General features: G+C 36.7%; 1 protein-coding gene across 1 annotated transcript; it reads left to right on the forward strand.

Annotated features, from left to right (window-relative positions):
- The first annotated feature begins 2,787 nt into the window (after positions 1–2,787).
- Positions 2,788–14,696, forward strand: LOC140145571 (epoxide hydrolase 1-like). The gene is made up of 4 exons (XM_072167273.1): positions 2,788–2,915; positions 4,604–4,803; positions 5,149–5,377; positions 14,352–14,696. Exons 1-4 carry the CDS (start codon positions 2,788–2,790, stop codon positions 14,557–14,559), a joined length of 765 nt encoding a protein of 254 aa, XP_072023374.1. The 3' UTR covers positions 14,560–14,696.
- The last annotated feature ends 256 nt before the right edge of the window (positions 14,697–14,952 follow it).

The raw sequence follows: 14,952 nt of genomic DNA on the forward strand, positions 1-14,952 counted from the left end.
TGTATTCCATAGTGGCGTATCGACCATACGCCACTTTTTATACACATCTTATAATTATGAAATATGAGCAAAAATGAAAAACATCGTATGCCATAGTGGCGTACACGTATCGGACCTATACGCCACTATGGAATACGAACGACGAAAAGTAAACGCCATAGGGATTACACGGCGACCGAGGTGGCGTACGGTTAACGTTAGGTTAGGGTATTGCGTTTTGTTTGTTTTCCATAGTGACGTATAGTTTTATTTTCAGTTTGCCAGCAATAGTATGTATTTATTTCTTTTGAAAAATATATAACAATAAAATCTATTTAGTTTACTACAGAAATTTCACATCATTTACAAAATATAATGAATGTCTGATTTACACAAGTCGATTTTAAATTGGCATTTCTTCAAACCCGATTTTCTCGAAAAGTTGGTTATTCGCGGCGCCCCACTATACGCCACTATGGAATACGGACGACGATATATTTCGTTGATTTGAAATATTTAAAAAACCTACCCCCTCGAAGTTTTTTCTTTTTGTTTTGGCCAAAAATAATCACATTTTGCCATCACAGTAGTCGCCTATAGCACAAAATTGCGATCTCGTTTTCAGTTACAAATGTTAGTCAAAGCCATAATGTGTGATTTACATAAAGAAAAGATTCATATTTAAATGTTACTTTTCACTGTTAGTTACTGATCACATTGTCCCCTTTTAATTTCGAGCCAAACAAATGAGGTAAAACGAAGAAAATTGCTATTTCATTCTAGTGCCTAGAATGCGTGTATTAGCTTTGATCGTATTATTAACATGATTATTGGCGGCGCGTTACGCAGCTGGGATGAACAAGACGTAAGACGAATAACAATATGTACAGTCAAGACGTACGGCGAATAGCGACATGCACACAGTTAATACGTCACTGATTCAATGATTCAATGATACACATGTACGCGATGTGTTTAGCCGTGAATTTAGGTGAATTCGGAATGCGGTTTTGATATAAAATCTTAAATTAACTTTAATTAAAGCACTTCAGGCTTAGTCTTTCACGTGGTATTTTAGTACACCACTGGGTATTATAAAAATTATTACAAAACGTAGAAATTCGTGAAAAATTGAGGGCGTCGCTGTGGAGCAAATCACACATTATTTGGCTTTAATGTCAAGAACTTACTTCCCTTATAGGAAATGGCAAAAACTGTTGCTCGCCTGCTTGTACATGTTGTATATGAAGCGTATTTTAAAGTCAGTGGCATGCAGGCCTTTCTACATATCTACCCTTTCCAGGTACTAACCTTATTCCGGGCAGTGTAGCCAATCGCCGTTCAATTTCAGTGTATACATAATTATACGCAGCTTCAGTTCTGACGTTGATGAACGATTTTCTGCTTTTCCATGACGATGTCATCGTCACCATTATTTTTGTCGATGACCATTAAGCTGAATTTATACTCGATCGCTTTTGCAGAAAAGCGATTCTCACGCATGCTCAGTGTTTATTTACATTTTCCAGAGCGTCAAGCCGATCAATCGATTCAAATCGCGGAGGCAAAAACGACATCGCTTTTGCAAGTTGAAGAAATCTCAACTTCCCAGCGATATCGCTTGACACGTGAATGCATCAACCAATCATTTTCAACCAACTGGATCTATTATTTTGCTAGTTAATATACCTTTCCCGATTATTAACTTTTGATGATGAATTAATTCAAAGCAATAATTATTGACAGCAACTGATGTTTTAAAAATGTATTTTGTGGCATTTAGAATATTTTAATTGTCGTCTGCAATCGCTATCGCCGTGATAAGTATAAATGCAAAAGCGACGGGTGATGCATCGCAAAATTCGGCGATTTCCCATCGCTTTCCAAAAGCGTTTAATCGCAATCGCTCGGTGATCGAGTATAAATTCAGCTTTATCCTTTTATCCGGACCCTGCTGCTCGTTCTTTCTCCAAGATATGTGTCCTAAATAATATCCTAAAGTAAAGTCACATGTGGCATAGTTGTCGGATATGTTCTGTTACATTTTTTGTTAAAAACTTGACCCTCTGTGAGAATATTGTTACGGAATTTTACGTAGTTTTATGCAGAATATTTTTTCGTAACAATTCAGGCAACTTTGTTCGCGGAAATATGCGTAAAATTACGGTTACAGCCTGTAATTTATGATTCTAACGAGTGGCTTTGAACGATGACGACCTATTTGCATAAACTTGCTTCGTCAATGCTTTCTTTTGTCGTTATTTTTCGTAGTGTCCTATACTTTGTGTGTACAAAATCTGAGGAAGTATGTATTAGCAGTTTTATCAAACCTTCAAGGATCTCCTTTATTGAACTCATACCATTCCTGTTGTGTGACAGCTTTATTTGTTTCAATATTTGATTGCAAACACTGCTCGGTCATGCTCGTCACGTTTATGAAAGGTGGAATTCTTTGAAAAGACGGAATAGTCAGCATAGTCATATATACCTGCACCGTAAGATTCCTGAACATTTATGCCTCAGGAGCTCAATAATTGGAAAAATAAATCCAACATCCAAAAAATTAAAAAACTGTTCCTGGAATGAAGAAATTAGTGTCTAGAATACAATTGGATTTTTCCTTTTTCTATATTTGAGGTAAAAATGTGGGTTTTTTGTGATTTTCATCACATCTGTGTTTATTAGATTCATTGACTAGTTTCCATTCCAAAAATATATACTTTTATATATTTGGCTTGAAAAAATTAGAAAATTTCAGCACATTAAAACCCACTTTCCGTTTTTTTTTATGTCAAAACTATTTTAGGAATGACTGCTCACGCCGTCGCCCGTATCTTCGGCAAGCTGATGTCAAGATTAGGGCATCATAGATATTATGTCCAAGGAGGCGACTGGGGTTCATACATTACGTCTATTATGGGAATGCTACTACCTGAGTAAGTGTTCCAGGTCTTGCCATTTTATTATTGATGTAAGGGAACTTATAACCTCTAATAAACAAAATGTAGCGTATAAAATGATGTCTTATTAGTGGTACGTAACATGCATGCGATCTGTAAAATAGATGACCTTTTCGGGATTGGGCTTTTCCCCCTTCATATTCACCCAGTGACTTGGGAAAAATCATTGATAATCACAATTTGGGGCAAAATTCGTTCCGATTTTCCACCCCTCCAATTATTATTATCACCCGAATGCACCGCGGGAAAAATGATGGTGTGGGATCTTCCAAAAATTTGTTCGAGGATGCAGGGGATGTGCCATGCAGACTTGTGGATACTGAAATTCTCTGTACCTACCTTTTGCTGTTTTTGCATCCAATCTTTCATAAAAATGGCATATTGGCCTAAATGCGAGGCAAGAAACTCCGTAGAAGCAAGGAAATCGGGAACCACCATACGTTCGGTGGTACTCAGGTTTAGTTTGTGTGTAGAGCAGTGCCACTGAAAATCCGAGAGTGGACCAATCACTTGACCAGTTATACAATTAATATATATATATATATATATACCATATAAATATAAAACCATATATATACCAAAAGGTAAAATGTTTGGCCAAATTTAAAACAAATTGCTTTTACAACTTTCCCCAAAGTTTTGGTAAATTAAAGAAAAAACACCTACAGTTAAGATCAAATTGGGCTATTTCCCGACAAAAAATTGAGATTATTTTGCAGTGTTGTAGCTCTCGAGACCATCTCGAGACCTGATTTTGCAGGTCTCGGTCTTGATCTCCGTGTCGGATATGAATGTCTTGGTTTTGATCTCGATCTCGGACCTCATTCCATATACCACAATTGGCCTAGAAATTGGGTAATTGATATACTAAAACGACTGATCGGAAAATGCGACCCATGTTCAGATGTTGAGTGCGGCATGTCCCCGTCGATTGTCATTTGTACTATAATGAAAGACAGAGATAAAAAGAATTTACCGCGTCTGATGTCACTGTCAATTAAGATCCTTGATTGTGTTATGAATCTAAATTGGGGAATTAGTCCATGGGGAAGGAGAGCGAGGTACCAGATTTGGAGTCCCATGAAACAGAAATTAAGTATAACAATTTATTATGGATTTACATCATCAGACAAACTGATCAAAATAATATAATGTATATAATTTATGTTAATATAAAGTCTTACCAGAGTTACATCGCATCATAATGAGTTTAGATGGTTTGTATGTTTGAAGGTGCAAAATTAACAATAAGGCGCCTGGTTATACCGCCGGGTTCAGCAAGTCATCATCACGACACTTGTAAACAAGCCGTGCTCGAGTTTCAAACTGTGTAGACTCTCATTCATGTGGGTATATTGATATTAAGATTGAAATCAAATCTGGTCAACCAGACATACATGTACCTATTTTGACGGGCGAACCGACGTTGTGACTGAAACCTTCAGTCTTCAGCTGGGTTGTGATGCAAATGACCTTGAGTACAACCCAGCTGAAGCCCGAGCTGAAGACTGAAGGTTTCAGCCGCAACGTCGGTTCGTCCGTTGCAAAATAGGTATATCTGGTTGACCAGATTTAAATTAAATCTTAACGTGCTCAAGTTTGATTGACAGATGACGTCAGATGCAAACAAGTCTTTTTATCTCTGTCTTTCATTATATTTTCAGACACGTCAAAGGATTACATATCAACACGGTTGCCGGCGCAAGCACACCATGGAAACAAGTAATAATAGGGAGCTACTTCCCGTCACTGTTTCTACCAGCCAAAGACCATCACATGGTTTGGCCCGCGATAACAAAGTTGTTTGACTTGCTAATGGAAACTGGCTATTTCCATTTACAAGCAACTAAACCAGACACGATAGGTAATTTATAAACATGTTGGTATGAGTAGTGATTTTTAATTTCAAGATGGAACATAACTGTCTCGAAAGGAATTTGTATCCTAATCCTTTAGTTGGCACTAACTAGCAATAAAGTTTGCTGTGACAATAAACCGAAAGACTTAAACAATGTCTAATTTAAAGTTTATGTATGTATGTATATGTTTGGAAAACACATTTTCTAATTTTTTAATTATAATACAACAGTACCGGTTCATATATTTTTTTTTGTGTGATTCAACCGGTTCATGGTTTTTTGTGATTTATTGATCACGACTAATTATTCTGAATACGTCTTTTACTTGTTTTTTCCCCTTCACAATCAAGGCCATTCTCTAACGGATTCGCCTATTGGTCTAGCAGCATATATTTTAGAGAAATTTTCTTCCCTGACCAATATAACTTGGCGTGACTTAGAAGATGGAGGACTAAATGAGGGATGGCAGATTGATGATCTACTCAATAACATCATGGTGTACTGGATGAATGGGAATATGGCCTCAGCGATGAGGTTTTATAAGGAAAATGTGCCACTATTTAAGGACAATATTAACAAGTAAGATAATATTATGAGTAATTTCAAACTATGGTAAAATCACTCGGAAACTAAAGAATTTATACTCGCAAAGAACCCATGATGAGGGTACTAAAATTTATTTTAAAGGAATGTGTATGCCGCTCAGTTTCAGTTATATACACTATATTTATAAATTCGAATTTATGAATTCGTGAGAGATACCACTGGAGGATGCCATTATGGTTCTCCCCAGTATAATTCTGAGAGTTGTCCCAAAGCACAGTAGAAGGTCTTCCTGAACTTTTCAATGGTCAGACAGCTATTGACCTCAGCAAATTGCCGCTCAAAAGTTGGTGTTTTGCCGAATAAAAACCTTTATAAATTAACGGCTCTCAATAATGTTTCTATTTGATTTCGATAACATTTCTCTCAAATTACTTATACTAGCGGTCACCCGTATTTCGCGGTCACTCTGTTTATCGGTTACTGCCTTTTGCAGTACTGATATTTTATATTATTTTTAATGTACTGGTCAGGTGTAATGGGCAGGTTCAATTGCAGTGTTTGAGTTAATTTTTTACACCCCATTTTGAAAGGTAAGGTGTAATTTTACCTGGTGCAGGGCAATTTGAGGTGCAGTCTCGGAATAATCAAAATAAATGTACAATTTTGTAGAACACTTACTTTCAACATTGGCAAAGTATTTTGCACAGACACTGATTATGCTGCTAACCTGTGAGTTACCATGCTTACCAGACTTGTACCTGCATCATGCTAAAAAGTCACCCATTTTTCTTAAGCATCTGTCTCTATGGGACAGGAAATTGTCAAAAGTTGGGGGATCTTAAAAAGTCACCCATTTGGGCTACTAAATCACAGTTTGGCAACCCTGTTTAATTTGGGTGATTTGGAGACTTTGACCTAATTCAATAAACAAACATTTAAGACTAGGGGTCTGTTACCGTCAAGCAAAATTTTAAATATGTGGACAAACTCAAAAAAATAGAAATCCTTGATTCTTTTAGCATGGAAAGGGTTTAGGGGGACATTTTAAAATGACATTTAAAAAGTTGCATTTGGCCTGTTGGCATGGTAACGGACAAAACAAATTTTAGTCGAAAATGACCAAAATTTACAATTTTCATATTTGAAAAAGGGCAAAGTTTGGTCGAATGCCACAAATATATAAGATGTGATATAATTTTTTTATTTTTTTATTTAGATAAGGGCATGCTTTGGTAGTCCTTGCAAATGAAGAAAGAGCTTGTCACTCTTTTAAAAGATCCTTTAATTTTAAGTAGAAAAAACACATTTTTGGGCAAAAATTGTAAATGTCATTTTACCCCAACATTGAAGGGGTGTAACTGTAAAGAAGAAGTTGATATTTTGTAATTGTATGGTGGCATAGCTAGAGTGAACCCTTGCTGACAGATATATAGTTTCAAAAAATTGGGGTCTCAACTTCTAAAGAAGTTCTGGCTTTTTAAAAGTACCAAGGTTTTGAAAAAATGTGTATTTTTTAAGGAAAAAAAAAAAAAAAAAAGACAAATTTCGCTTGAAAGGATTGTGTTTAAATAACCGTAATGAAATAATTATTGAATATATTTCTATTGATGAAAAGATTAAGTGACTTCTTAAATTTTAGTCTCAGTTTTAAATGGTACAAACAAGCTATATTATACATACAGGCCTTTTAAGCATGTTAAGCAGATTAGACAGATCGCAGTGCTATTCAAATACAGATAGAGGGCAGCGCATGGAAGACAGGTCGCTTTTAGCAACCCGGTACAAACAACAGAGTTCACCAACTTTACGAGAACACCAATCAGGGGCTGTGCAATAATGATAAGCCCTGTAGGAAGGGTAAATATGGGGGGGGGGTGTCCAAGAATCTTTGGCAACCCCCAAAAAGGGGAGAGCAGTTGTTGGCAGGTCAAAGGGGTGAGGGGTCTAGTACATGAACCTATACCATGGTTCCTAGCCGTCACAGAGGAGCTCATAGGGTAGTGTCAATATACCGGTAAACGACATATCTGATTTGCCCAGGCTTTTGTAAGTTTGCCACTGCTTTTAGCATCAGACAGTTAGATACCCGGTACAAACAACAGAGTTCACCAACTCTACGAGAACACCAATCAGGGGCTGTGCAATAATGAGAAGCCCAGTAGGAAGGGTAAATATGGGGGTGGGGGTGGGGGTGGGTATCCAAGAATTTTTGGCAACCCCCCAAAAAAGGGGGGGGGGGGAGCAATTTTGAAAGGTCAAAGGGGTGAGGGTCTAGTACATGAACCTATACCATGGTTCCTAGCCGTCGCAAAGGAGCTCATAGGGTACTGACAATATACCGGTAAACGACACATCTGATTTGCCCAGGTTTTTGTTTGCCCCTACAAGCTAGGTGGTGGCAATGGATATTGGAGCACATTTACGGGGCAGACTATACTACAGACACGCTCTGATAAGGGCTTAGAAAAACAGTGCAGAAATGTTCAAATATGCTTGCATTATACAAGTACATCTAGACCATTATTATAAGGTTTGCAAATTGGGAACTCAAACATATGTCATGTGCGGAGGGGGGGGGGGGGCAAAGATTTGTTGGCAGGCCGGAAGGGGCAAGCAATTCTTTTTGGCACGCCGTTTGGAAGGTTTAAGCCTAGCCTTCAACATTAGGAAGCATGTAAAGTTTCATCTCCAGCAGATGGATCTTCAGGGAATTCACCATCAGAAAATGTTAACCAAGAAACATTTGATAATCATCAATATCATGACAACATGTGCTGCTTTTAACATCAGGCAGCTACTAGTACTAACCCAGTACAATCAAAAGTGTTCACCAATTCTACGAGAACACCAATCAGCAATAGGAAGTATGTAAAGCTTTATCTTCAGTAGATGAATCTACTAGCTACGGTGGATTCAAGAGGTATTGCAAACGCTATTCAGTTACCCAAGGAAACATGTACATCGACATACATAAAGCATTGAAGCATTGACGCTAGTAGCTCACATTCAGTCAGGAAAATATGACAAAATTACAAACATCAAAATTAAAAAGCCTTCTAGCCAAGATAAGAGGAAATACAAGCGGACAGCATGCATTCTTTTTGAATCAGAGATATGATTAGGTCATGAATTGGCCCTAAAGGTTATACCACTAATAGGCCTGGGCGATACATGGAAATACGACGAGTAACTATTTGTTTGCATGGCATCTGAAAAGACTGCTTTAAAATCGCTGAAATTGACCAAGTAATATGGCCCAAAAAGTACTTTTTAGGGTTTGATGCTTGAAAATGGTATATTTTCTCTCATTATATGACATTTTTGTAATAGTAACAAAATTCAAACGCACGGCTACGGTTTTTAGTAAATATTCGCCCTACCATATTGTAACTTTCAGCTTCGAGTGCGCACTGCCATTTTGAGATGTTTACGGTTCAGTGCGTTAAAACAAGAAAAGTCTCAAGTCAACCTATGTTAAGTTTTTGATCATTTGGCATCTAAATCATATAGTTTCACCTGATATTAGCGGCATTTAACTGTGAGAGTTCTGAAAATGAGAAACGTCCACCCGAAATTAGCCATTTTGCCATTGAAACCGTGTAATACATAATTAGTGGTATTTAACCTATAGTCAGCAAGAAACAAACAAACCCAATTTCCAAGAAGCAGAAAGAATTTATTATTGATGGGTATGAGCATGGATAGGTCACTGGGAATCCGGGCCGGGAATAGAGAGAGACCCTTCTGCTGTTGCTAAGCAAATGCGTTTTTTGGCGGATGTAAAATAGCAACAAGAGGGCATTTAGCATGTTTAGCAGGCCTACATCTGAGACGAATATCTGACCCCACAGCACACAAGTAGTTTTTTTTCCGAGAGATCAATGATGAACTTGCAGATCCTGCAGATACAATGGTATATCAAGAGTGCCTAAAGCAAGCGGTGCAGAAACCAGAACTTTATCATCCAATTACTCCTATTACTTTTATTTGGAGACAAATAGATTATTTAGAGTACAAGATGACAAACTTAGCAGTGTCAGCATCAAAACTCTCACAGACATCTGTCAGGCACTGTTCATGATCTCATTAGAAAATCCCACACATGAGCGACTCCGTTTATAATTCTAACAATCTACACAAAGTAAAGACTTCAGCATCACTTCATGATGGGTTGGCAATGGCTTCACCATGTCCACATTTAACTTTCAAAAAAAAGAAAACAAACAAAACCAAAACTGTGACATAGCATTTTAAAAACAATAATTCAAGTGCATTGTCCTGTCCCCCATGTTTTTATAAACATTTTTCTATTGTTTTGTACAATGTTTGATCTTTCTTATACATTTGAGATTTGTTTTCAGTATCATGCAGTCTTAGAACTAAATTTATAAATAACATTGTATAAAACAAAGAAAATTTTACTTGGTATGTCAGTTGCTGTTGTTGCTATAAACCCCAGATAAGGTAGAAACAACTGGTAAAAAGGACTTTGTTATATCAACCTTTATTCAGGAATGCAAAATACAAAATATAAGTAATGCAAGAATACAAGGAGGAACAAAAACCCAGGATAAAATCTGGACAAGATACCCAAATTAATGCAGGGCAGGGTGACATATTATAAATCCACGAAATTATCACATTCTCATTATGTTTAAACCATATGTAACAGAATAAAGGCTCGAGCGGTCTGGCAGGCGGGGTAAGGGTCAGGCGCAGAAACCTGGCCGATGTCTGGATGCGAAATCGCATGCGCAAAACACAACAAGGCGCTTAATTTGAATAATTTGACACATGCAGCATGGGACGCCACAAGCAACCGCGATAAGAGGGCGCTTACTTAAATACAAGAAAATTGCCATGAACCAGATAAATATGTCGCAACAAAAGGGCGCTTACTTTAATACAAGTAAATCACACGGGAACACAATTTGGCGATTAATTTGAATTTGATACAAGAAACATATGGGACGCGTCACAAGCAACCGCGACACGAGGGCGCTTATTTAATAATACAAGAAAATCACACAGGACTCATTTTGCTTACACCTTGGAAAAACATCTTATATTAACTTGAATACATGAATAAAATACACGGTACTGATTGATCTCTGAAGTCAAATCCTGGTTTCATGAAAACTTATTATTATGTGTACCAAAACGGTTAGCTCGACTCATAAAAAAACCCATAATGAATATCACGCATCACGTACCAGCACTGGGGGAGCAAATTATTGGTTCCTGCAAAACAATTTAGTCAATAAAATAAAGTCTCTGAGTCACATAATAAAACATAAAAAAACATAATAAATATCACAACATCATCATGTTATTTGCTGATATCACATTAGGGACTAGCCTTAGATCAAACTCACCAGGGCACATAAATAACATAAAAATATACACAGTAAAATGGAACCAAAACACAGTCATGAAATGCAAATTGGTAAACAGAAATGTGTGTGTAAACCCGGGTATATTAATTTATGGCCATTTGTTTATGTCTGAAAAGTGCACAATATTTTTCATGTCAGCGCTGAACAATATGAATGAGTCATTTCCATACACAATCTTCGAACCTGTATCATACAGTCTATATATGCTGTACACAAGATCATGATCGTAGAATACGATGACCCATCACACAATGTCCCAATGCACTGTCGCTTGGCAGAACGAAGAACCCAAACTCTCCATATTACTGTGACGCTGTATCTTTGCAATCAGGTTTCCAATATGATAAAAATTCCCTTTAAAAGGAAAGCCAGCCTCAATGTAGAAGAGGTCTTGTAATTAGTTTTGGTCAATGTGAAAGGCATTTTTAGGATCACGCTTACATCTACATGACAGTCCACCAAACCATCAACGATGAGAACATGCACACTGAAACAGCAGAAAACATTAATTCCTAATCTCATGTCAACTCTTTTAATTCATTACATGTACTCCAAATTGTTCTGGTCTGTTTGTTTTGTTGTTGTTGTTGTTGTCGTTGGTTTTTTTTGTCTTTTCAGCTTTTTACCCACGATATCTCAATTTCCAATTTTGTAATACCAGAACTTACGAACTCAATATCTTCGCTTAGGAATGTCCGATTTCACTGCTTTCGATATATACACTGCCGGTTTCAGTTAACTTACATGTACATTTTATTTTAAAATAACTTAATTAATTCGCAATGTATAGTTTAAGCCTACTATATTATAATAGATAGTGGCCAGCACATTTATAAAGGACTGGTTACTCACTACAATCTTCACTCTTAAACTGTGTTTTTCTGAATGTGCTGATCATGTTGATTGCTAGTCGGAAACTCCTGCGAAGCTATGGACATGGCATCTTACATACTCCATTCTATAACAGTCTGCCTAGTGCCTTGTGTGTTTTCTCTTCAATCATTTTGTTGAATGTAATTTTATGAATCAAATAGTTATGTGTCATTTTATTTATAATAAAGAAGTTATTAAATTAATAAAGTAAGACAATTTAATAACCTATAAGTGCATGTCAAATGGGGTACATTGTTCAATACTATATGCATAAATTATGCCCATATTATAGCTATATATATTATAACTATTATTGTTACATTTAGGCCTTTAAACTTTTAAAGTCATAATTAATTAGTTCAAACATAACTTTGGTAATACTCACTCGTTTTCGTTCGTTGAAACGGCAAAACATACTTACTTTTCCTTACAAATCGAATTAAAATATTTTTAAAAAATTTAACCACAAAAAGTAAAAAAAAAAATCATTCCAATACCACTAAAATATAATCTCTTGAGTAAACTGACCCCAAACCTGAAACAGGTACCAGCCCCGAATGGGCTGGCGAAAACAACACAGAAGCACTCACATTCTGCATCGAAAATATCCGTAAAATCACCATGTTTTTATTCATCATTGGATCACAGTTGCAGCAGCAGTTCTTGTACTAATCCATGCTGCAGCTAATATTTCAAATCATCCTCCATATTCAACATAAATCAGTCAAAATCAGTGAAATAATCACCCGAAATTACGTTTCCCAATGATTGTTTATGATTCCCCGTCGATTGTGCTCAAGCAACAGAAAATGTCACGTTTTAGCAAATCCTCCGGGATGTCACGTTTTAGCACAATCCTCCGGGCAAAGTTCAGCGGTATACGACAACACACGGCCAGCGCTTCACTGGTGCACACAAATGCTGAGTGAGTCTGATTTCTCAGAAAATCACGCAATTTCACAGCTAAAAATGAGGGCGCTATGATGGTCTGCTGATTGATGACAATTCCAGACGGTGCATTATCATGATTATGCGAGGGGTTGATTTAGCACAGGAAAATTCCGTTACACATATTTAGATTATTGGTGAGGTATTTCAGATAAAGTCAATCAATGAGTCCATTAGTGAATATAGGCCTAAATAAGAAGTAGAAATGATTATTATACATGGAAAACCCCTAGCCTACTCCAGAGTAGTGACCAACTGAAATATAATGTGTTTTATTTGGTTTCAATAGTTATAATCGATTTACCCATTGTTTAGGAAGAGTAGAGATTGTAAAAGACAGATAACCAACACCAAGAAATTAATGCCCATGGTAACCATTTTGCGCCCAACTTTGCACATTTTTCATGCATTAAATCATATGGCTGGGGAGGGGTCACTGGCAGTTTACTAAGTGAAAATTACTTAAATAAAGGATAACCAATGGTTATGATTGGTCAATGAACTATTCTGGGTATGTTATTTGCAAATCACAAGCCAATAAAGGATTTTTTTATACTGCGAAAGTGCTATGTAATTAGCTAATTTTTATCGAAAATAGCGAACTTTCTTCAAAGTAAAACTTTGTTATGGGGTAAAGACCCCAATTTTTTTATTGGTTGGTTGATCATCCCCATTCATAGTCATTCTCATCCCACCCCTGACTTTAATCAGCAAACTTCTTCTTGAGAGTTATTGAATTTCAAAGTTATACCACTTTTACTAATGAAAAAATTGCAAAAAAGAGGATTTTGCATTGCATATTACACAATATTCTAGGTGGGTGAGAAAACTGGCAATACTATTTTTGTAACGTCTAATACATAGGTATTTATCAGCAGCAATTTAAATTGTTCCATACTTTTGCAATTTCATTAGTGCTAGCTAGAAAAATGTGTCTTTTTCGAACTGTAAAATTGAAAAATGTACTTTCCTGTGGCAATCTTCAAAGAACCGTTACCATGGCAACAAGGGATTTTCGAATTTTGATCACGTTACAAAATCATTAGACCCAAATACCTTTCCTATCACAAGATTTAGGCAAATTCCATGAACCTTTATTTTTGGCTTTGTCCGCACATTGCTGAATTGATCCAGACCCCCAGTTAAAACTGTTGACAATAGGTTCTAGTTTGAACACTGACATGATAATGTTGACAAATTAGTTGAATAAACAATGCATGTTAATTACGCAAGTCAGATTCTCCTGTGTAATGGTATGAGTGACCCAATCTCAGCATTGATCAGATCAGATATAGGATTTGCGGGTGTTCATGTTAAACAGCATGACTGTATTGTAGTGTATTGTGACTGTTTACTCAGTGTTTACTTAGTGCTTAACTCGCAGGTTGCTTGCTAGTGCATTGCTAGTGCATTTTAAAGTAATTAACATTATTTGACACCAATAACCTAAACAAAAACAAAATTGGACGTTTTATTGGGGTGCGGACAACTTTACTCTACGCAACGCAAAAATCTGTTTTCCGAAATAATGTAAAACGTAGAAGTTTTTAGCCTTACCAATTCGCCAAACTCAGTAATTTATTATAGATTGTTATAGATTACTTAGTGCTCATTTATTGCTCACTGCCATGTTTAATCCTGGGTCTGAGTCCGAAAATCTGCAACTTACTTTTTTTTTTAAAATTGTAATTGCTAAAAAGACATGATCATGATGATGGGTGCGATGGTTTATTTTGTTATAACGTGATAATTACACTGTCACTTGGTACAAATATCATTTCATATTTTAGATGCCAAATCAAAGTGCCGTCTGGGGTTGCTGACTTTCCGGGTGAGATTTCCTTTCTCAGAAAACCAGAGACGTGGGTCCGATACAAGTACATCAACTTACTCCAATACAACAGCATGCCACGAGGAGGACATTTTGCGGCTCTAGAGGAACCTCAACTATTGGCTGAAGACTTCAGACTATTTGTTAGAAGAGTAAAGACTTCATAAAAAATAATCAAAAAAGAATTTTACTCAACGACATTTCGTTTCATGATTTTGATTTAAACTTTTGATCCAAACACAAGGAATTAATTCCTACCTCGGAATTTTCAGATGGTACTCCATCTTTCATCAGCGAGTGAGTGACTGTATCAGGTATCATGACCTTACACTTTTCAGGAATCCATGGCCCTGAAGTATATATGTGCTAGTGTCATTGGTTATTGTTAAAAGGCAATAAGGTGTGTAGAAAGGAAAGACTCTCTACATCGAACCATGGATGCTGGTGGTTCGCAATACTGTTAATTTGGGGATGGTATCTTCCAAACCCAGTTCGGAATGAGGTATAGCACGGAGAAGCTAAAGGTCACTCTGTATATTTACCTTCTTAGATAAGGCTTA

Source organism: Amphiura filiformis, unplaced genomic scaffold (genome assembly GCF_039555335.1).
Source record: "Amphiura filiformis unplaced genomic scaffold, Afil_fr2py scaffold_406, whole genome shotgun sequence".
NCBI lineage: Eukaryota > Metazoa > Echinodermata > Ophiuroidea > Amphilepidida > Amphiuridae > Amphiura > Amphiura filiformis.